Here is a 24,079-nt window from a genome sequence, read left to right on the forward strand (position 1 = left end):
AAAAAAATCAATCAACAGACTGTCTGACAGTTCTTATCCTAAACCAGCAGCTAACTGAACGACCTTTTCACTTTTCAAACAATTGGGCTGATGTCCTGAAGACCTATTACGAGTTTTAACCTGGTCTTGGCTTAAGTGAGAAGTAGTCTCATCTAGGAAAGGTTTTGTTGGCAATAAGATAAATTATTTTTGTTAGCAATAATACAAAATATTAAAAATAATTTAAAAATAGAAATCATTAAAACTCTGGGGCTAAAATAATATGTCTAAGACAGTTGCACAAGCGAAAATCTTTCACATATCTTCGTGTTTTCAGTGTAGAAGGACTGGAGAGACTTCGCCACCAAGATGTGCCGTGTGCGAGGGTTTGTCCGTCTTCTGAGTGAAAGGTCAATGTAAACGGCAGTCCTTATGGAGAAACCCAGATGCGTTTTGTGCCCAAATCTAAAAACATTAAGGCTCGTTACACTTAGCCAACTGCCCTACAAACTACAGTTTGCAATTTCCAAGAAAATTGAAGCATTTATCATTTTTTGCTTGGTTCTAGCATGTTTAGTGACTTGATTCTGGATCACAAACCTCACCTCCCAAATTGTTAGACACTGAAAGCTGGTAAATGGATGGTGGGGACTTGGTTACAGGCAGTTTTGTTTGTTTTGCTTTTAGCTTATTTCTTTTAGATACTGTTAAAGATTCTCCATGTGGCAGAATGAATTTCCTTGTACAAATCTTGTGTAGGGGGTTTTGCCATCGTGACAAATTCCTCTGAATTATTAACAATATGAACCACCCAATCAAAGAACCTGTAACTAGACATTGTTTCTGTCTCTCTCATGACCCTGTTTAGTTTATAATTTCAAGGGGAAGAGCTGCAGTTTTTCCACACACTGTAAAGCTCTGTGCAAAAGTGAATGGCTGTCATCACAGTTACCATGTCATTTGCTACTTTTTCATCCATCTCCTCTTAGAAGTTCACGATGCTACCACGGAGGGTCAAAGGCAAGCTTGTCTTCCATGTTCCCAGTGTTCAGAGGTCTCTGTATTTAGCACACATTTCCCTGAATTATTGCCTAAGCAATTATCTCAAGTCCTAAGAATTTTCTCGATTAAAAATATCCAACTTTAACATTTTGACATTTTGTGTATCCTTCTGTAGTTTTTGACTTCAGAGATGATTCCTCTTAGGCAAATATTCCGAACCTAAAAAGTAATTTATAATTCACTCACTGGAGCAGAGAATTTATTAAATCAACAGTCTTTCATTTCCTTGCTGTGAAAGGCAGACTTTGTTCTCCTTGATGAATTTACCTATTATCTTGCTTTTTGCCCAGAAGGAATTCAAAGTATCTGCTCTAACAGACAGCAGGACCAACAGGTAGAAATATAAACAACCTGGAAGTTGTAAGTGGAAAATGTCTCATCCATGTACCCCACTGAAACACACTAGGCCAAGCGAGACTACACAGCGACACTCCTGTCTGGTTTCTGCGGTCTCAACAGCCTTGTTTAGAAGAACGTTCATTCAGACGCAGACAATCATAACAATATCAAAAATTCCAGTTAAATCACTAAATACAGGATGTCAAAGATACACTCACCTCCTGTTTAGTTACTTTGGATCCATCCTTGCCCTCTGTACTCTCCGGAGACTAGAAAGAAAATATTTCAGTAAATTGTATTTAAATTGGAAAACACACATTAGAGGGAGATTTGAAAAAAAAAAAGCTATTTCAATTCTCTGGACCACATAAGCCAACAGATATTTTGTGGGGGAAAAAGTACGTTTGTAAAAGGATGTGTTTTTACACCTACACACGCGCACACACACTGCACTTATCTGCATAACTGCTCTAATTTTAGACCAGGAATATGAAAGAACTGAGATGAGCCCCTGTTCTCAAGGTACACTCTCCCTAAGGAATTTTCCTTGATCTTTGATGATTCTACCACCAGTTAAAGAACAGGGACCCAGCAGTCAGAGGCAGGGGTGCCTGGGATGCAGCGCACGTTCCAGTCACTTGGCTTCTCTAAGATGAGGGCAGGATGCTGGGAAAGCCCAAGCCAAGTGCAAAGCATGCTTTCATCCCAGACTCGCTGGCTTTGATTTCTAGCCCATTTCTTGATATGACCTGACAGTGTGTCATGGGTTACTGTATCTCCATTATCAACTCCAGCGTCTCTACCACGCTCCCAGCCTCTGCAGGATAGCTCAGGGCCCTGCCACCCCAGCTGATCTGTTTCCTCATTTTGATCCATCCCCTGAGGCAGCACCTGCCCACTCTCATGACAGCTCAAACCCAACTCCTTCACAGGCTGCACACAATGGGGAAAATATACCTAGATCTATATGACACATCAATTATCTCAATATATTTTTATTGGCTAAAGACAATAAATATGATTCAAACAATTAAATTAATTAGAAAATTAAAGTATTTAACACAAGATACAAATAGAGTTCCCACCAGGGAAAAATACAAATAGCAAACTGACATTGGGCAAAATGTTTGGCTCAGCAAAATAAAACAGCTATGTGGTAATACCTTATACGATAAAATGAGGAAAAAAGTTAAAAGATCATGGAACCCACTGCTTGGTGGGGCTGGTGACACTGTAAATTAACATCATATTTCCAAAGAACAACTTGGCAATATGAAAAAAACACAGAGGACTAATCAGACGACGACCCAGTAATTCCAATTTTGGAACCACAACTCAAAGAAAGAAACTGTAAAAGTATGGTTTTATTTGTACTGTTTCTAAAATGGAGTAACTGGAAACAACTCACTTGATCAATTAATAATAGAGAACTGTTTAAGCAAACTACTAACCATTAATGCAATGAGATTAAAAATAGTCTATGTGAATACATGGAAAGTCCACATAAAATAACGCTAAGTTAAAAAACTTAGATTACAAAATAAGATGTAAAACATAGGTCAGAAGTATACTAAGTCTTTGGGAAAGACAACAGCTCTTCTTCAAGGCAAAGGACACGGTGAACCTCCTCTTCTCCCCGAGGGCTGCCTGTTACCCACAGTCTATCATCTGCTCCTCTCCAGAACCTTCCAGGTCCACACAGTTCTCCCGTTTCCCAAATCAACCAACCACTTTCCCCTCCTCCATGGAACCTTCTCCATGAAGAGAAACAGAGCTTCCATTTTCTGTTCCCGACTCTCAGGCACAGGAATGTCTGTTTCACAGATCTCCTGTTCCAGAGGTCAGCTGAGTTAGACAGCAAAATCTTAGAAAGTCTGAGCACATGAAGACAACCCCTAGGTGGGCCTTCGGCTTTGCTCACTTCCAAGGCTATAAACTCGCGCCTCTGTTGTCCAGGAGCACTGGGCTCTTGTCCATACCTGTCAGGCCACTCGGTAGATTTCAACCTGGGAACCCTCCACCTGTAACTGACAGGCATTTAAAGAAGCAGCGCATAGCTATGGTTGATGTTAAGTGACATTTAAAAAAATAAAAAAACTTACGTTAACGACATTATTTTCAATATTCTCCTATGCAATGGATTAGTGATAGGGAATATGATCAAGACCTCACTCTCTAAACACTGATCTAATAATGTTTGTATTGGATGCAAATTATTGAAAAACAGAAACTTGGAACGACACCACATGAAAAAAGCAGGTATAACCAAAGGTGTTAATGCCTTCAGACGAATGAATGTAAGACTCTAGATGTGAACAGCTACAATTCCAGGCAAAGCTGGTTTCTCTGGCAATCTTTCCACAGCACTTTCTACTAACAAGTCAGGAACAAGCCAACTGATCTTTACCCTGGGGCCAGTGCAGCAGTGTGGCCTGAATGCAGGTCAGGACACCAGCCTGAACCCCGGCTCTCCACTTGGGAGCTGTGTGATCTGCGGCAGCGACTTGATCACAGTGGCTCAGTCTCTTCATCTGTGAGTGACAGATGGCAACGACATCTAACTGAAAGGGTGATGCTTACAATCAAGCAAGATGTCGGAGAGAGAATTTCATAGATTGTGAATTGTTATGCAGATGTTATGCAATAAAAGATACAAGATCTTAATGAGTCTTCTGAATTATCAAATATGAAATTATATTCAAGAGCCTTAAAGCTGAGCTCATTTCTTTACATCCAGATTCCCCACAATCTTGTCATCTGTTTTTGTTGGACAGAGGAATAGGTATACTACTCTTTCAGAAAGACCTACCATTTCAGGCTGGCTGATCACACACCCGGTCCACCATGCACACTTAGCCATCAGGCTGGGGGCAGGAAGGAGGGCATGGTATGAAGGGTTGAAAACAAAAGACCCCAGTTTTTGTCCTTAGGGATTGGGAGGAGTAAACACAAAGAAGAGGGGGAAACAAGGCTTGGGGGTGTGCACAGATGACCTCAGATGTGCTTCAACCTCTAGGGGGCTGATGGGAAAGATGAGGAATTCCAAGGCAGAGGGGTTCTTGCTCCACTCCCCAGGACAGGGCAAGCTCATGCCAAACCAGTTAGAACCCAGAATGGACAAGAGGGCAGAGAACCATGGTCAAACAACAGGGTCTCATTCCCATTATCTGAAGCTCCTTCAGCAACCAAATGGCATGGGTACTGAGTCGAGAGCCAGCAAAGGGGAGGGGGACACATATGGTGACCAGATGGAAGGCACAGCAGGAATTCTGGGGAGCCTGGAACACCACTGAGAGCTGACCTGAGGGCAAGTCAGCAGGCAGGTGGATCACTGAGCAACTGGTGACCGGATGGGGACAGAGAATTGGCCAAGAAGGCCCGAACTTCGGCAAAAAGCAACAGGAAGTTGAATTTTTTTTTCATTACAAATTCTGAAAATAAAAGTAGCCTCATGGAAATAAAAATACCTCAAAACGTAAACTCTAGAACAGCGATAGCAGAAGAAATAATGAACTGTCATAGACCGCTGAGGAATCAGCCCAGAATGCAACAAAGAGCAATAAAGAGATGAACAACATAAAAGAGAGGTTAGGACACGTGGTGGCTCATTGCGGGGCTCCACATATACCCTAACAGCCATTTCAGAAGCGGAGAACAGATGAACTAGTAGGAAGGAAAAGACATTAGTGGCTGAGAATTTTCCCAAACTGAAGTCATGAGCCTCCAGATGGAAAGCTCACACCAGGGAACAAACTGGAAACAAAACAAAACAAAACAAATACAATGAGACATACGGTAATAAAACTACAGAACGTCAAGAAACAGAAGAATCTTAAAAGTTATCAGTTAAGAGATGGACTATCTAGAAAGAATTACTTCTCACCAGCAACCACAAATGTAAGAAAATATGGAGTAACGTTCAAGGAGCTGAGGAAAACTGTCAACCTAGAATTCTATACCCAGCTATTATTCAGAGTGAAGGCAAAACAAAGACATTTCAGAATACAAATACTAAGCAAGTTTACCACTAACAGAGCCTTTCTTTCAACAAGGGTCTATTAGTAAGGGATCAAACTCAGAAATACAAAAATGAATTCAGATAGAAGGAAATTATATAAGCAGAAAGTATAAAAGACACAGGTAATCTAATTAACCATTACCTGTAGATAATAATAATACCTATTTTTTGTGTTTGTTTAAAATGTTTTAATAGAAATCCTATACCAGTGCTGCAGTATAGAAACACAACATGTAATTTCAGATTTTCTAACAGTCACCTTCAAAAAGTAAAAAATAGGGGCCAGACCGGCAGTGTAGCAGTTAAGTTCGCACACTCTGCTTCAGAGGCCTGGGGTTCACTGGTTCGGATCCTGGGTGCAGACCCACACACCACTCATCAAGCCATGCTGTGGCAAGTGTCCCACATATAAAATAGAGGAAGATGGTCATGGACATTAGCTCAGGGCCAATCCTCCTCAGCAAAAAGAGGAGGATTGGCAGCAGATGTTAGCTCAGGGCTAATCTTCCTCAAAAAAAAAAGTAAAAAAATAGGTGAGGGGGCTGGCCCCATGCCTGAGTGGTTAAGTTTGTGCACTCTGCTTCAGCGGCCCAGGGTTTCGCCGGTTCGGATCCTGGGCACAGACATGGCACTGCTCATCAAGCCATGCTGAGGCAGCATCTCACATGTCACAACTGGAAGGACCCACAACTAAAAATACACAACTATGTACCGGGGGGCCTTGGGGAGAAAAAGGAAAAATAAAATCTTTAAAAAAAATAGGTGAAATTAATTTTAATAATATATTTTATTTAACTGAACATATTGAAAATATTATTTCAACATATAATCAATACACAAATTATTAATAAGGTATTTCACAAACTTTTTTGTACTAAACCTTTAAAATCTGGCATGTATTTTACACTTATAGCACATCCCTATTCAAATGCTAAATTTTCACCAAGAATATCTGATCTGTAGTTAGTGTTCATAAGATATTTAGTAGTTTCACATACCCAAGTTGTTCCCAAAATATTTAAAATTTTCTAATATCTGAATCTAATATCAGGTTTTAAATTTAAATTGATTAAAATGAAATAAAATTGAAAAACTCAGTTCATCCTTTTCAAGTGCTTCAGAGTCGCAGGCAGCTAGTGGCTGCCATACTAGATAGCACAGTTTTAGACAATAGCCACCACAAAGGACGAGAGTAGGTGACCAGATCAGCAGTCAGAGCATGCTAGGGCCTGGTTTTGTTCTGGAGGATGACACAGACACAGAATAATTTTAGATTCTGTTAAAATAAAATTTAAAGATAGCTATTAAAAATGTTCAGAAGAAACTGGATCTATAAACTTCCAAATCAGGAAGAGTAGAATAAAGCAAACTTTACCAATAAAAGGCAGAGAAGGAAAGCACAAAACAAAGGCAAACATAGGATAAATAGAAACCACAAAATAAGAAAAGTCCCAGTGTATTAGTAATCACAGTATAGCTAAACAAATTATTCTCATTCATGATGATACCAAGTGACAGAAGCAGCAGAAGAATACACATGTATGATTCCACTTTTACAAATTTTAAGACAGGCACAAATCAGTATTAGGATTTATATATGACATACATATCGTAAAGGCTTAAAATCATGGACTGGAAGGATACTCATCAAATTCATGATAATGCTTATCTCTAGGGAGGCCGATAAGGGAAGGGAACCAAGACGGTTTTTCAAACTTGATTTGTAACTTTATTTTTTTAAAAGATTTGAAGCAAATATGATAAAATGTGCAAATCAGTGAATTCTGATTGGTGGGTAAATAGGTATGTTATATTATTTCCTGAGTTTTTCCGTATTTAAATTTTTTTCCAAATAAAAATATTATCAATATAGGAAAAAAAAAGACCAGCAGCAAACTTGCTCCACTAAGTCTAGTTTAACCATGCCCTAACATGAGCTCTGTGACTAGATTTACTCATGGCATTTTCTGTACGTCCTCAATGGCTTATAAATCTGGCTCATACACTGCCTCCTCCTTTCTGTTCAAGGCGTATAATTCATAATTGCTTCATCTGTGCCAATATGAAGAAACTGGAGTTGGGCAAGAAGGGAAGCCAAGAGCCCTCAGACGCAGATTCAGAACTCTCGCTCTGGCGCTGGTGGCAGGAGAGCTGGGCAGAGAGGGCAAGAATGTCCTCAGCAGCTCACGAATTGTACCGTACGCATTCTTTACACAAAGATGCCTGAGAACATGAAAATGGACCAAAGGGGATACAACTGTATTTTTCCTTAGGACTACAACAGGACCAGCAGTTCTTATCAGGAAACCAAGAAAAGAAACTCGGAGTTTTTATCTATAGACCACCCCTAAGGAATCAACAGGAAAAGCGACCCAACGCTGAACTTCTCTTTCAATATATGGCACTTACCACCATCCAGAGGGTCACTGTTGGGGTCATGAGCCCAATTTTCTCTCTCCAAACTGAGGAAGGTATCAGAGAAGACAGGAAAATCCTCACGACCTTCAACAGTTGGTTGGGAACAGCTCTAGATGGCATCAGCATGTGGATTTGTCACTTCAGAGAAAGACACAGGGTGTGGCAGGAGGCTGGGAAGAGTAAGGCTAGTACCTCCTGGCGCCATGTTTCTTAGCCACACAGGAGAAGAAACAGGGCAGCTCAGGCTTCTGAGTGCTGGACCTTATATTAAAGTTGAAAAAGTCTTTACTGGTAAGCGTAGGCTCTTAAGAGCTTTACTTTCAAGATTTTAAGTGACAAGAGTTATTACTTCATAACTTAAGTGAATTAGTTGAGAGCCTAGAGTATGTCTGAAATTCAAGTAATCATTTGCAGCAGCCATAGGACAACTCCAGTCTCAACTCCTGGATTATCCATGCTAACGTGGAAAAGCTGGGAGTAGATATAACACTGCAGATAAACCAACAATCATTTCTTCTTCTTTTTTTGGTAAGGAAGATTGTCACTGAGCTAACATCTCTGCCAATCTTCCTCCATTTCGTATGTGAGATGCCTCCACAGCACGGCTGGATGAGCGGTGTGTAGGTCTGTTCCCCGGATTGGGGGCCATTGAAGCGGAGAGTGAAAACTTAACCACACCACCACCAGGTCGTTCTCAGCAATCACTTCTTTTAACCTAGGGGACATATTACTTTGAGATGATTTTACTCTAACTTGCTGGTCAATATTTTAAAATTATTGGTTTTTCATTATTTAAAATTTCTTTTAAAAGTAATTTATATTTTCTGTTACAAACCGAAGACTGGAGAAAAGAAAGTAGTCCAACAGCGAGCTGGTTAGCAGAGGAAAAGCATTCTAGGACAAAAAATCCAAATAACCTATGCAGAGAAAGACCAAGACCTGTCTATAACTATGTCACTTTTCTGCTAAAATGAACACACAACTCAACTACTTGATTCACACAACATTAATTTCCCTCCACAGATGGGGGCAGTGTCTATGAAATTCTTATGCAGTTTTTCAAATAACACGTAGTTCCCTTAAATCCAAATACTCCTATGACACATGAAACAGACACCGAAAATTTTACTCAGAGCCACAGGACCACTGCTTAACATTGGCATGGCTGTGCTTCCTTCTTCCTGTGGGTGCAAGTTTGGGAGCCTCCAAAACTGCAACTGCTTTTTAAAAGAATCTTTAAAAATCCAATATTCAGAATTAAGAGATCACATGCAGAGGATTAATAATCAAACTGACGTTCAACTTCTTTGCTACCTCCTCCCCTGCCTGTGTCTATTAAGTTCATCAATGTCTAAAAACCCAAATTTTACTTATTACTGAGGTTATGGCTAGAATGTCTTCCCAAAATAATATTTTGCTGTTCACAATTTTATCAAAGATAAAAGTAACTGAGTAAGAATCCTGCTGTAAAAGACTCTGGATGAACTGAAATAAACAGCATCTCTCTTTTCTAAGGGATAGTTTTAAGAAAATATCTCACATTGTATTCAGATATAAAAGATCACCAAAAAAAAGAAAAAGCCATGGTCAAGGATATTCGGTGAAATTTTATTAGTGTAACTATACATAATTCAATAATGGGTGTATGACATCAATATGAAATAAAAAATTTAAAATATTTTGCACCTTCTTCCGGTCTGAGTTGCCTCTTTCATGAGCGTTCCCTTTTTCTAGGTGGTGTGGTTTGGGATGGATAGGATCACAGAGGATGCACTTGGCTGAGGTCAGAAGCCTGCATTCCAGCCTGGCTCATTTCTCGTGTCCCTGGGCCTGAGTTTCTTCACAAGTAACACGAAGAGGAGGGACCTGCAGATCTCACTCGCTGACTGATTTAGCTGCTGCTGTGTCCTTATTAATCACACTAGGAAGGGTCATGTGTATATCAGAGGGATGCCAGGTCCGGGGTCTTGGACAAGAGAAAAGGACAAGAGAAGAAACCCAGAGAAATAATCATAATCATAATCTTAATAAACATGTATACTGCACGTATGTGCAAGGCAATGATCTAAGCGAGTTAATCCTTACCACAATCCTCTGAGGTCGGTAAAATAGCATCATATCCATTTTATAAATGAGGAATCGAGGTCAGAGAGGTTAGGCAACTTGTCCAAGATTACCCAGTGGTAATGTTGCTGGTAAGTGGAAGAGCTGGGATTCAGACCCAGGTAGGCTGGCTCAGAGTTCATTCTCTTAACCACTACACCACTCTAAGTGGTTTGCGTTAGTTTTCCTAATTCCAAGACTGGGTGCAGATCTGGGACGACAGAAGAGCCAAGGGCTTCCAGTTTGGGGAACAGTTTAATCTGTAGACTTCGCCAAGGAGCACATAATATGCAATGCTCCCATTCCGTCTCACTCCTGTGCCTCTTGGAATAGTAATAAACAATTTCCCACAGGACAGCCTAATGCAAAAGAATGAAAGTGGACCATCACCTTACACCATGCACAAAAATCAACTCAGAATGGATTAAAGACTTGAATGTAAGACCTGAGACCAAAAACTTCTAGAAGAAAACATAGGCAGGACGCTCTTTGACATTGGCCTTATTAGCAGCATATTTTCAAGTCCCATGTCTGACCGGGCAAGGGAAACAAAAGAAAAAATGAACAAATGGGACTACATCAAACTAAAAAGCTTCTGCACAGCAAAGGAAACCATAAACAAAACGAAAAGACAACCTAACAATTGGGAGAAGATATTTGCAAACCCTACATCAGATAAGGGGTTAATATCCAAAATATACAAAGAACTCATACAGCTCAACAACAAAAAAACTAACCCAATTGAAAAATGGGCAGAAGATCTGAACAGAGATTCCTCCAAAGAAAATATACAGAAGGCCAACAGGCACAAGGAAAGATATTCAACATCATTAACTATCAAGGAATTGCCAATCAAAACTACAATGAGATACCTCACTCCTGTCACAATGGCTATAATTAACAAGACAGGAAATAAGTGTTGGAGAGGATGTGGAGAGAAGGGAACCCTCATACACTGCTGGTGGGAGTGTAAACTGGTGCAGCTACCATGGAAAACAGTATGGAGATTCCTCAAAAAATTAAAAATAGATCTATCATATGATCCAGCTATTCCACTGCTGGATATTTATCCAAAGAAGATGAAAACATGAATGCATAAAGATACATGCACCCCTGTGGTCATTGCAACACTACTCACAATAACCAAGACTTGGAAGCAACCTGGGCGCCCATCAGGAGATGAATGGATAAAGATGATGTGGTATATATACACAACGGAATACTACTCAGCCATAAGAAACGATGAAATCTGGCCATTTGTGACAATATGGATGGATCTTAAGGGTATTATGCTGAGTGAAATAAGTCAGATGGAGAAAGTCACATACCATATGGTCTCACTCATAAGTAGAAGATAAAAACAACGACAAACAAACACATAGAAAGAGACTGGACTGATGGTTACTAGAGGGAAAGAAAGAAAGAAACATTAATGGGAAATATTATGGAGTAACTGTTAAGAGTAAAATTCTTGAGTGAAAGAGGGCTGGCTTAGAATTCCTGGTTCTAGCACTTCCTAGCTTGTGACCCAGGGGAAATTCCTGAATCTCTCTAAGTCCCAATATTCTCACTGTGTGTGTGAAAGGCCACACAGGCTCAGTGGTTAAGAGAATGGGGTCTGGAGCCGGGCTGCCAGGCCTGCACTCTCCGCTCAGCCGTTCCCTGCCAGGGGGCGTCTGTAACACGGAGGAGTGAAGAGTATACACCTTACTGGGTGGCTGGGAGGATTCAGCTTATTAATGCGAAGTGCTCAGAACAGTGCCTGAGTCATAGAGAGACACCTAAATGTTCTTTACCGTGGCTGTCAATATTGTCTGTGAGATGAGCATAGTCTCATAGAATTGTTGTGAGAATAAAATGAAGTAATGAAATTATACCACAATACTTCCCATATATGTTTATTTCTAATAACTACGCGTATTTTCACTTACACTAAGGTGCCTAATGAATATAAAGCACACAGATCAGGCCTGGAACATCCAGGTGTTTATTAAATGGTAGCTATTTAAATTTTAATGGTAATAAATATATTTGTATGTTGTTACTAATATATTTCTCTTAAAATATTAAATTTTGAAACCAATTTTGAAATTTAATACCTTTTTCTCTATTTCCCTACTTCTGAATCTACATGTCATTTACCTTATGTGTAACTGAACATGCATCTGCCTTGGACCTATCTAAATGGCTGTGTTTCTGGACATGTCCACAAGATCTAAGAATACTGGACTCAATAAATACCTTGACTAGGAACCAATAGGTGATTTGACTGAACTCTTCTAAGAAGACAGTGAAATGTACAATAAATAAACAGCCGGTGAAAAAGGAATTCAACATTTTGATTTGATTTGTTATCTGCAACACTGATTTTTAAATTACTCAGGAGACTAACATCATGGTTCAACATACTAGGTACCATGAAAGCAGACAGCTTAAATGGTATCTATTTCAGTCACCATTTCCAAATTGTACCCTGCAGGAAAGTGGAATATATTTAACTCTGGTGTAAACGAAAGCAATGTTTTACCGGGAAAATACAGGAAAAGAGGATCACTTGATAACTGATTTGCCAAAGGAATTTTAATGTTATACAGAGATATTTTTAAACATATTTTTTTCCTGTGAGAAAAATCAACCATGTAAAAATGCACCAGATTAAAGCTTATGTTCTTTCAGAAACACGACCTGTGTTATTTGGTTGTTGAACGTCTACTCGTATAACTGCAGTGAATTAAACATCCAGGGTGAGCTCTGTTTGCTCCCTATCCACTGCATGTGCCATTCGTCCTCCTACAAAATGGAAGCTTAGTGCTTACTGCAAGCCTGTTATTTCACTGCAGTTCTCTTAATAATCATAAATATCAACAAGATAAGGAACATCCATTGACTGCTTTACACTGTGCTAAGTACTTGCATTCAGCATCTCACTTAATTTCCCCAACAACCCAATGAGGTACAAGATATTTTTCTCCCAGTTTTACAGATAAGAAAACTGAGTCTTACAGAATTAGGAATTTAGAAGTTCGGGGAGAAGTTAAGTAACACAGCTAGTAAACAGTAAACATCAGAACAATACCGGATCATCTCTCCAACAAGTATATGAAATAATTACACTTACTCCTTTCTTCTCTTGAAAACAACTCATTCATACACTTGCTCAAGTTACACTACCGTGCTAGGTGCTACAGGGGATAAAAGAGAGATCAGGGCCATCAAAGACTTCATGGGCAAGTTGAATTAGGAAGATCACACAGTTAATTCAAAATAGGTAATCACTCAAATATCATGTGCCAATTTAGAAACATGGTGCCAGACAACCACCTTTAAAACACAAGAGAGTGGTTAAAAGAAAGGGACCAAGAAGTCACTGAATCTTTCCTAAGGAGGGAAGGCAGCTACTGCACACGATCTGATCTCAACTGTTCTAACAGGCCTGGAATTGAACTTCCTGACAGTAGTTCAAAGAAAGCAAGACTTGACCGATCTCCTTCAGTTACAAACCAGCCCTGATCCTCTTGAGATTGAAAAAAAGAAAAAAGCTATAACCCCAAACCCTTTTAACCAAACAACTTTTTGTCAGTGTTTATTTCGGACATGCAGTCTGGTCAAACCTTTGAACGCTCATAGCTCATATCTTTTCTTTTGGCTCATGATCACTTCTTGCCATAAATTATAAATACTTGCATATGTATATTACCTACCCTGTCAGACTGAAAGATCCTTAAAAATAATGGCATTTACTCATTCACTTCAAAATGAGTTGGAAAAAAACAATAATTCACTTACTTTCCCAAGGTGATGGTATCTTGCATAAAGGTGATGCTCAATAAATGTGTATTTAACATGGAGTCAGTGAATTCATGGATGAATAAAATGTACAACCCTGCCACATTTGTCTTTACTTCAACCAGGTTTTATATCAGTATTAACTCAATTAAACTCAGCAAGCATTTATAAATGGCCTACTACATGTCAAGCCCTTTCATACGCAGACTGGTAAATTCAATACGGTTAAGAAGGGAATTCTCCCCAAACCAATTTATAGATTCAATTCAATTCCTATCAAAATCATGGCATGCGTTTTTGTAGAAATTTACAAGCTGATTCTAAAACGTATATGAAAACGCAAAGGATGCAACAGCCAAAACAATTCTGAAAAAGAATCTATTGGAGGACTGACACTATCAGACTTCAAATCTTACCATAAAACCACAGTAATCAAGATAATGTGGTATTGGTGTAATTAAGGATAGACAAAAAGACAATGGACCATGACTCAGAGCCCAGAAATCAACCCTTACAATTATGATGAATTGATTTTCGACAAAGGTACCTAGGCAATTCAGTGGGAAAACTATGGTCTTTTCAGCAATTGGTGCTGGAACAACTAGATATTCATATGCAAAAAAATGAATTTAAACCCTTATCTCACACTATATACAAAATTAACTAAAAATGGATCATAGATCTAAATATAAGAGCTAAAACTATGAAACTCCCAGAAGAAAATATCTGTGACCTTAAATTAGGCAAAGATTTATTAGATATGACACTAAATGGATTTCATCAAAGTTAAAAAACTTCCGTTCTTCAAAAAACATAAAGTCAAATTTTTTTAAAAAGCCACAGAATGGAGGACAATATCTACAAATCATATATCTGATAAAGGACTTGAATCCGGAATATATAAAGAACTCTTAGAACTCAATAACAAGACAAATAATCCAATTAAAAAATGGTCAAAATATCCGAATAGGCATCTCCCCTAAGATACACATTATGCTAGTAAGCACAGGAACAGTTGCCCATCATGGTTAGCTATTATGGAAATGTAAACTAAATTCATCAGAATGGCTATAAGCAAAAAAAACAAATACTAGGTATAAGCAAGGATGTGGAGAAACTGGAACCCTCGTGCATCCTGGTACAATCACGTAGGGAAACAGTTTGTAGTCTATTAAAATGTTAAAGACAGACTTTTAAATCACCCATCAGTACTACCCTTAGGAAACTTCCCAAGAGAAATGAAAATATGTTCATGCAAAGGCTTACATACAAATTTCTGGCAGCATTATTTATAATAACTGAAAACTGGAACAGTTCAAACTTCCATCACCATGTGAAACAATGAACAAAAAGCAGTCTATATGTACGATGGAGTATCAGTGGGCAATAAAAAAGAATGCAGCACAGACACAGGCTACAGCATGTATGGACCCTGAAACACTGCGCTGACCGGAAGAAACCAGACACTGAAGACTACATACTGCCTGATTCCCTTTATATAAGATTTCCTCAAAAGGCAAAGCGATAGAGACAGAAAGTAGATCAGTGGCTGCTGGGTCTGGGGTGGGAGGGGGGACTAGATATGGTTTAAAACTGGACTACAATAATGTTACACAACTCTACAATTTTATTAAAAGTCATTGACTTGTATACTTTGAATAGATGAATGGACTTTATGGTAAGTAGGTCAGACCCCAATGAAGCTTTGGTTTTTTTAAAGAAATTATACTGCCATCAACACCGCTTGACAGTGCTGAAGTGTCAGCACCCTCAGCACCAGGCAGTGATATTATCAACCTTTTTTTAAATCAGATTGGTTTAAAAAAATCACATCTTGTCATTCTTAACAGTACACATTGCTTTGATTTCTAGTTAAACTGAACATTTTCACCTATTTGAATCTGTTCTTTTCTTTTTTTTTTGAGGAAGATTAGCCCTGAGCTAACACCTGCAGACAATCTCCTCTTTTTTGCTGAGGAAGACTGGCCCTGAGCTAACATCCGGGCCCATCTTCCTCTTCTTTCTATGTGGGACGCCTACCACAGCATGGCTTGATGAGCGGTGCCATGTCTGCACCCAGGATCCGAACCAGCGAACTCCAGGCCGCCAAAGCGGAACGCGCGCACTTAACCGCTGCGCTACCGGGCCAGCCCCAGAATCTGTTCATTTCTTATCAGGATATACATCTTTTCCTTAAGGACATGTGAAACTACCTTTTGAAAATAGCAAACTTTCTTCAGTCATATGTGGTACAAATATTTTTCCCAGTTGTTCATTAAGTTTTAAAATACTGTTAACAGCGGTGTTTTTTGGGCCATATTGAAATATTCATTTTCATGTACGTAAATGTATCTACATTTTCATTTATCTATATTATCATTTTCATTTCAGCATCTGTCTCTGTGTTACGAGAAGCGATATTCCTTTGAAAGAGTAATCAGAAACTCTAAGTATTATTAGTCAGGCACCCTCAGCCCTACCGGCCTTTCCACTGTAAGAAAACAGATATAACTTAATTTCAAATTTCAAAGCTAGAGGCAGACAGCCTTTTCTTCCCTAAACTTTTATTTTAAGGTAAAGAGACACTACTATTTACTTCCCAAACTCAGGCAAATTGCCTCATTGGAGAATTTCTGATGTCATACGGTAGACATTTCCAATACTTCTAGTGATGAGGAACTGGAAAAATAAAAAGGATGTGCAAATGTGTTTGCTGTTGCTAACCATGCCAGGACCAGAGTCTCGGCCTCACTGCCGATGCCTTTGTAGCACATCGGATCACCACGTCACAAGGTGACCACTGCAAGCATCCGTGGACGGCTGACCAGAAGAGTCACTCACCAGCCCACCACCACCTGAGTCTGTGAATATTATCATTTTCCCTGCTATTCCAGTCACTATTAATGGTCATGACCCAGCCCTTAGGTAATAAATACAGGAACCTCAATTTTATTTAAATCTCACAAACTCAGAAAGTGATTTAACGCTACCTGAAGAACATCTCACTGCTGAGGGGTGTACTGCTTCAAAAATACTACAGCGGTCAGCAAAAACCATTTAGTTTAATGTAGCTGTAACCATCACACACAAAAACATAGATAAAACTCACACAGATGTGATTAAGAGCTGTCACAGGATGCTTTACATAGATGTGGATGCTACAGCCTTGAAGTTGGAAAACTGAGGGCTGGTCACCTTATGATACAATCAAAAGAGGCATCCAGATGCCTGATAACAGAAAATGACGTTTTTCCTCTTTGTTTATTTGAGTCCTTACCCATACTTTCGAGACCAGCGCAAATGCAACCTTCTTTCCTTATCTATCCTACAGCTTGTAGAATCTAGACTCTACATTCTGGAACATATGCACAGGCTCAATGTTATTCCGTTGTTTTGAGCCTGCTCGTCTTATCACCTCATTGAAGTAAATATAAGCTCCATGAGCTCAAACCGCACATGCCCCTGGCATGAAAGCAGTGCTAGGATTCCAGATGTTCTTTATCGACTTTGTTAGCGCCACTTCTAGCTCAAGAACAAACTAAACAGGTGCTCACTAAATAACATTTCTTGATTTCTGAGAAAAGGTGAAAAAATGGGCCAAGATGGCAAAAAGCATTGGGGGGAGCACTTTTAAAACTTATTATAATGTAGAACAAGCAGTCCTTTAGTCAAGAAAAATATAGTGGAGTAGCATGTAAATGTCCTGGCAGTTACCCCAGCTTTGTAGATCTCCAAGAGCTAGGCATGGATCGTTTCCAGTTTCTTTCTCTGCATCTAGGCAGGCTTTACCTAACGACAATGGTTTCCAAGGTAAGTCCCAGTGAACTGGAGAATTCCATGAGGCAACTCTAAGGTCTGACTGATAGATTGGATGGCCATGGTAGCCACGTTTATTTTGGGACTGCTTGTCCAGTACCAACCCAGGTCTTCGGCCTCCACGTATAGATGAAAACCCTTCCTATTAACCAAGGAGAGATCTTCCATCTCTGAAGAACCCTCGGATGTAGTGAGGAATGACACACAAGTGCCTGTATACAGGTCTGCCTCTAGTCCCACGATGCCTGGCTAGCTTCTTCATGGAGGCTCTGCCTTCCAGACAAATAAACTAATAATCAAAAGCCAGTTCCTTTACGGTTCTTTTCTCCCCTTCTATTTCCTTAAGAGAGGTGGACAATGAGGAGAAGTAAAAGGAATGGTTTCATCAGCTCTGGCCCTTGAACCACAAGGATTCCGCCAGACAGGGTTCATTATACCTAGAGCTCATGCACACTTAACCTACTGTTCATCTAACTTTGTTAATAATTCCCAGGAAAGGAGTTGGCACCAACTAACTCCGTAGCCCATTTCTTGATGACTAGTTCCTCTGACTCTACTAGAATTCCCAACCTTGTCATTAAACCTCAGAGAAAATGATGAAAACGGTAGCATGGTTTTAATATCCTCATTCTAGTACAACAAGGCTGAAAAAACAATACTTTCATAAAAATTAAGTTTAAATAATGAACCTCAAGTATCAGTTCTCTCAATACACCATCCATCCTCGTAGGCTGGAAGTCTCTTTGGAGTTTCTAAATTCCTCTCGACCCATTCCCTACTAAATGAAGAGAATGAGTAAATAATGTGTGAAAGTAAGGACTGTGGACCTACGGTATCTAATTAAATCTCTGGTACTAGCTATTGGTTGACGAGATGTTGGGTAACTCACCTCTCGAAGCCCCAGTTCAATGGAGGGAACACTTCTGAAGGTGCTCTGATTAAATGAGACAACGGAACTCAACTCTTCCCACAGTCAGAGGCACATAGTACGTGCACAACAAACTCTAAGAAAGGCAAAAGCTCCTGTATTTTTAAAATTTCTGAATAATATATTCCCTTACACACACAAATCAGTCTACAGTCTATAACTGATAAAACTATACAGACATTACTTGTAATTCTGCTTCAGATGTAATACCCTCGCTGGTTGACACAGTTGGAGACACCGGGCCAGGCGGTGGGAGATTGCCAGGCACCTTCTTAGGCACAGCGGCCGCACACCGGTTTCCTTAGGGTGGAGCAAAGCCTTCCCTTCCCTCCGCAGCCGGACTCGGAGGGAAACCCGCGTCCCCGTGCCAAACACTTGGCGTCCGCGCCCGCGCGGAAGGGGCCGTAACAGTCCGCAAGGAGCGGCAGGTGAGCCTAACAGGACCCCAGCCGGCCCGGCGCAGCGGGGGGCGCGGAGAGCGCGGAGCCCGCCTTCCCCGCGCGGGCGCGGTCCGGGGCCCTGCCCTGGCAGCCACAGTGGGCGCCCGGCCGCCGCCGACCCCGCCGCTCCGGCCGCGAGCTGCCGGCAGGTCCCGGCCCCGCCCGCGCCGCCCGCAGCCCTGATTGACACCCGAGTGGGTACATACGGGTCTGCGGCGGCGCCGAGCGGGGGGTGAGCGCTATTTTAAACATGGCTTTCCTCCTGCCTGAGCCTCGGGGCCATCGCGGCGCACCCGGCGGGGCCACGGCCCACACGGGAATAACCCAACATCTGTCCGACTTTTTCCGATCTCCGTCTGCGCGTACTTGTTTCCCCCCTCTCCCTGCTTTCCCTCCACACGAATCACAACCTGGCAGTTTGCAGAGGAAACTCCCCTCCTGGAAAGGGGAATGGAAAGCGCTTTTGCCTCTTGTTGGAGGTGGAAACCATTCCAGAGAGAATGAGTTCCAAAAAGAGGGGGAGCCGCGCCCCTGGAGGGAAAGTAATCGGAGATCGATGAAGACGGAGAGAAGGAGGGAGAAATGTCTGCAACAGGCATCTGAAAACAAGCGTCGCCCAGTTACTACCGAGCGCGTTCCGCGCAATCCATGGCAGTGACAAGATTTGCAGTAAGCACAATCTGAAGGCCTGTGAAATCTTTTTTGGTAAGACTTACCTTTCTCTTCGGCATAATGACCACGTTCGTGCAGCTAAAAAGTAAAGCAACGTGCTGGAAGCGCTGGCACGGCCGCTGGATCCTGCCGCCGCCGCTCACGCGCAGGGCACGGCGCACCCGGCCTCTCCGACCTGCACCTCCCGGCTCCCCCCAGGGGCCCTCTACTCGCTCGCCGCTCACTCCTCCAATGAGGAGCCCCGGCAGCCGGCCGCGAGGCCCCATTGGTTGCGGCAACGTTCTAAATTCCACGGGGGCGCGCCCTTCTCCGCGCGCACGGTACGCGCTGTTGTAGTTTCCACTTGACCGAAAAAAAAAATCTGCCTGGCGACTGAGCATGCTCAGTTCAACTAGTGACCCGCCCCCCCCCCCCCCCCCCCCCCCCCCCGCCAAAACCACGCGATCTTGGAGTTTCATTGTTTTGCTGCTCCTTCTTTCGATTGTATAAATAGGAGCAGTGTGGGCCTTCCTAAGGAGGAAGAAGAGTGCAGGGACACATTAACTTTAAAACGTAAGTATATACATAGCAGGCGCTTTATATGCTTCCTACCCATATATGACAGAGACCTGTAAGAGTGGGAAGGTTCTGTTCTGGAAGAGTCTGGCAGTCTCTAAGGGTCTTGGTTTCCCCCCTCTAGATATCTCACAACAATAATCCCTAAAATTGCTTAGGTCGAATTTCCTAAAAATCTGTGATTACAAGTCATTCACTAATTCAGTGTACTTCAAACTAGGCTTGAAGATGAATAGAGTATGTTTGTTATGGAAATTAGAAAAACAAACAAGGTCAGAAGAGATTATTTTATATTTTAAACATGTATTTAAATATACATCATTTAAATATGCATAATTTAATATTTCCCAAAGTACTGCAAGGCATTAAAACTGGCATTGCAATAACACTTCTGAATTTATTTTATCAGATCAGTTTTATCCTGATACTAAAACAGTGAAAGACCTGGAAAGAAGAGAGAGCTACGGACCAATCTCCTTCATGAACATAGATGCAAAAATTTTGAACAAAATGTAAGTAAATCAAACCCAACAACATTTAAAAGGATTAGACATCATCACCAGTGATGTTTATCCTAGGAATGCAAAGTTGGTTTAACACCTGAAAATCAATCAGTGTAATTCATCATATTAATAGAATAAAGGAAAAAACCCAATATGATCATTTTAACAGACACAGGAAAAGCACTAGTGAATGGCTAAGCAAATTGTGGTAAATACATGCAATGGAATACTACTCAGCAATAAAAAAACAAAATATTTCTACAGGGATGAATGTCAGAAACAGAATGCTATGTGAAAGAGTTCAAATACAAAAGACATGCTGGATAATTCCATTCATATAAAATTATAGAAAAAGTGAAAGTAGGCAAGGTTAGTATTTTTTTATTATTTTTTTTAACGTTGGCCCTGAGCTAACATCTATTGCCGATCTTTTTTTTTTTCTTTTTTCTTCTCTCCAAAGTCCCTCAGTACATAGTTGTATATTCTAGTTGTAGGTCCTTCTAGTTCTGCTCTGTGGGACACTGCCTCAGCGTGGCCTGATGAGCCGTGCTAGGTCTTTGGCCAGGATCCAAACAGGCAAAACCCTGAACCGCGGAAGCAGAGTGTGGGAACTTAACTACTCAGCCATGGGGCTGGCCCCAAGGTTAGTTTCACACTCGCATTAGAAGGCAAAAGTTTTCATCTTAGGAAAATGTACTAAAGACATTACAAATATTGCCAAATCTAGTTTGGTTACACAGAGGCTGCAAATATATATTAAAGAATGTCATCAAGTAATTAATTTTAGTGGTTGACTTTTTCTTTATTAATTTTCAGAATAATGAATTGGTATCCTAGCAAACTCTAAGTGGCAGTGACTTTCTGTTTTGGAATATCTTTAGGAACTCATGGATTTTTATGTGCTTGGTGTGCTTTAACTTACTGCAATTATTACAGTTCTTTTTTTGACGCTCATATTGCCCTGCTGTGAAAGCCTTTTTGAATTAGTGCCTATGCCCTTCTGGCATGATGTCAATTGTCTTGATAGATTCCTTGCTTTCAGGCATTCAGTGCATCACAGTATACTCAAAAGAACTGGGATAAAACCAGTTATTTGCTTTAGAGCTGGATAAAAACTTAGAGGTTAACAATTTTACCATTAAAAGTAATGTTTAGAATAAAGATAGCTTAGAAAAGAGTTAATTTGTAAAGTGCCTGATGGTTTTTTAAAAAAAAGCTGGTGAAGACCTTTTTAATAAGAAGATCTGTGTGGGACAGATGCGGGGCAGTGTGTGAAATCTGGGTTGGATTGTTTCTCTTTATGGAGATAAAAAGGTGTCACAACGAAGGTGGGACTACGGTGAATTTTTTCCTTCTGTGATGAAAAATAACTCGTAAAGTTGGCTTCTTTAGTTGATATTTTTCAAGGCTAAACACTTTCAACAACAGCGAACAAAATTGTGAGTGTTTTTACTGCGCAAAATAATAAAACAGCTATGATGAAAGTACAGCTTGCTAGTTGTATGAAGAAGTTGATTGTGGGGACCGTGGGTCCCTTGAGTCTCTTAGTTCATTTACAAGTGATGAAGATAACAGCTTTAGTTGCAAAATAGATAACAGCATTGGTTTTCTTCCCTTTGAAGAGGATTGCACCTGCCTGAGCAGGACTCTGGGCAAAGGAGGGTTCTGCCTGTACCTTCAGGAGCTTTGGAGGTCTCGGGGAATAACCACAGCCCTCTGCTGGCAGCCCTGGGGTAATAGGAGTAGGCACAGAGAATGATTTGGTTGGGTGGCTAGAATTCCAGGTTAGGAGATAAAGACACCTGAGCAGAAAGGAGCAGAAGACAGTCAAGTCTTCTCTACAGGATGTGGATACTATCCTAGCCAAGACAGACAAGGGGTACATTCAGGGAGTTACTGCCTGAGGAAGAAGGGAGGACAAATTAGTGAACAAACTTCTTTTCCAATTCCAACTCCTCTTCCCTTCTTTCCTACTCAAAACTGTTGGAATCCTACACCAACCCCAGCATTTTTCACACAGCAGGGCAAAACCATTTATGGTGTCATGACTGTCATTAAGAAAAAGGAGAGAGAGAGAAGGAGAAAAAGGAAAAGAAAAGAAAGGGCAGAGCATAGAAAATGTCAGAGTGCATTTCACATGGTAAAGTAAGTAGTGCTTATAAAATGTTTCCATTTCCCATACATTTGCACATAAACACACACGTACATATGTATGGTGTGTGTGTTTGTGTGTATGTGTGTGTTCTAGGTTTTGACTTGAAATGTATTTTTAGGATGGGTCTTAGTGAAAAAACTTTAAAGGTACTGCACAGCCCTAATGAATCTTGTGGATCTTTGGGGCTCCAGCACTTTCTTCCTCTGGAAGAAAGGTGCTTAATTTTCAAATCTCGAAGGGAAATTTTGAAAGGAAAGGATCACTTGCAAATCACCGCCTTGTTGATGTGTCCCTCCTTCCCTCTTTCAGCAGGCACGGGCAGGCTTGCTTCGGCTGTTGCTCTAAGTGATGGCGGATTGCTGGAGAAGTCATGTCTAGAATCTGTGCTGTTGCCTCTGACAGCACTGTGATTCCAGGTTCGGTTACTGTTCTTCAGTAAATAGGCCAAAGAATTCCAAAGGTGAATGAATTCAGAAATGTAAGAAAGCAACATCGAAAACAACACACAGGAGGTGGCAAAGGAGTACTCTATTTTGTTTGTATTTTTATTAGCCAAGTCTCTTATTTAATTGGATGCCAACTTTTGAAGAGACCACGTTTAGCTTTTACTAGGTAACGAGGATAGTCCAAGAGATCCTACATCACAGAGCTGCCTGATAATAATGCAGATTCCCGGACTCCAACCCCCAACCTACTGAATCAGAATCTTTTATGGTGGGACCTGGGAATCTGCATTTCAAACTAGCTTCTCATGTGATTCTTATACTAGAATTTGAGAATTCTAGACTAGGCCTTAACTTTCAACAAATAATTGCTGAATGCTGGTACTTAGATTCTAATGACATATGTCTGTAAAAGCCTGTTGACCTGTTAACCCACTTCCAAAGCAGGAAGTGGGTTAATAAGTGTGAGTGCAACTTCCCCTATAGACCTCACCTTGTGCTTTGTGCTCCATCTCTCCTCAGGTGGTGCTTGGCACTAACTGCTTCCTTCACTTTCCTCTTCTCTACGTGCAAGGAGCCTGAAGGGTGACTAAAAACGGCACACCTCCAGATTCCTGGTGTGAAAATTAATAAAGGAAACCTCAACTAAGAGTGGAGTGGGGGAGGCCTCTAGAGGGAGCCCTCATGCCCTACCACTTGTGCCAGTCAGCCCAGATGGGAAGCGTTATCCCTAACATCTCCGACAGGAAAGTCTCTCTACTACCCTGGCGGGAGAAAGGGAGATTTCTGTTAGCCCAGCAACAAGCGCAGCCAATGGAAAACACCCCAGCTCAGCCAATGGGCAGCCGTTGTCACCCTGAGC

General features: G+C 40.9%; 1 protein-coding gene and 1 long non-coding RNA gene across 9 annotated transcripts in view; one reads left to right on the forward strand and one right to left on the reverse strand.

Annotated features, from left to right (window-relative positions):
- HMGN3 (high mobility group nucleosomal binding domain 3) overlaps positions 1 to 19,948 on the reverse strand; it is a 28,982-nt gene extending 9,034 nt beyond the window's left edge. For all 8 annotated transcript variants that reach the window (XR_011522528.1, XR_011522529.1, XM_070559012.1 and 5 more), the window contains exons 1-2: positions 19,606 to 19,948; positions 1,599 to 1,649 (exon numbers count right to left, since the gene is read on the reverse strand). Coding sequence is in view for 6 of the 8 variants with exons in the window: in XM_070559012.1 (XP_070415113.1) it covers positions 1,599 to 1,649; positions 19,606 to 19,941 (387 nt within the window). In the remaining 2 variants the exon portion in view is untranslated. The remainder of the gene's footprint in view (positions 1 to 1,598; positions 1,650 to 19,605) is intronic.
- A 35-nt stretch (positions 19,949 to 19,983) lies between these two features.
- The window catches only part of LOC139073613 (uncharacterized), a 37,190-nt gene continuing 33,094 nt past the window's right edge, over positions 19,984 to 24,079 (forward strand). Inside the window, exons 1-2 of the long non-coding RNA XR_011522530.1 lie at positions 19,984 to 20,113; positions 20,526 to 20,628. This is a non-coding gene — a long non-coding RNA (uncharacterized lncRNA). The remainder of the gene's footprint in view (positions 20,114 to 20,525; positions 20,629 to 24,079) is intronic.

Source organism: Equus przewalskii, chromosome 9 (assembly GCF_037783145.1).
Source record: "Equus przewalskii isolate Varuska chromosome 9, EquPr2, whole genome shotgun sequence".
NCBI lineage: Eukaryota > Metazoa > Chordata > Mammalia > Perissodactyla > Equidae > Equus > Equus przewalskii.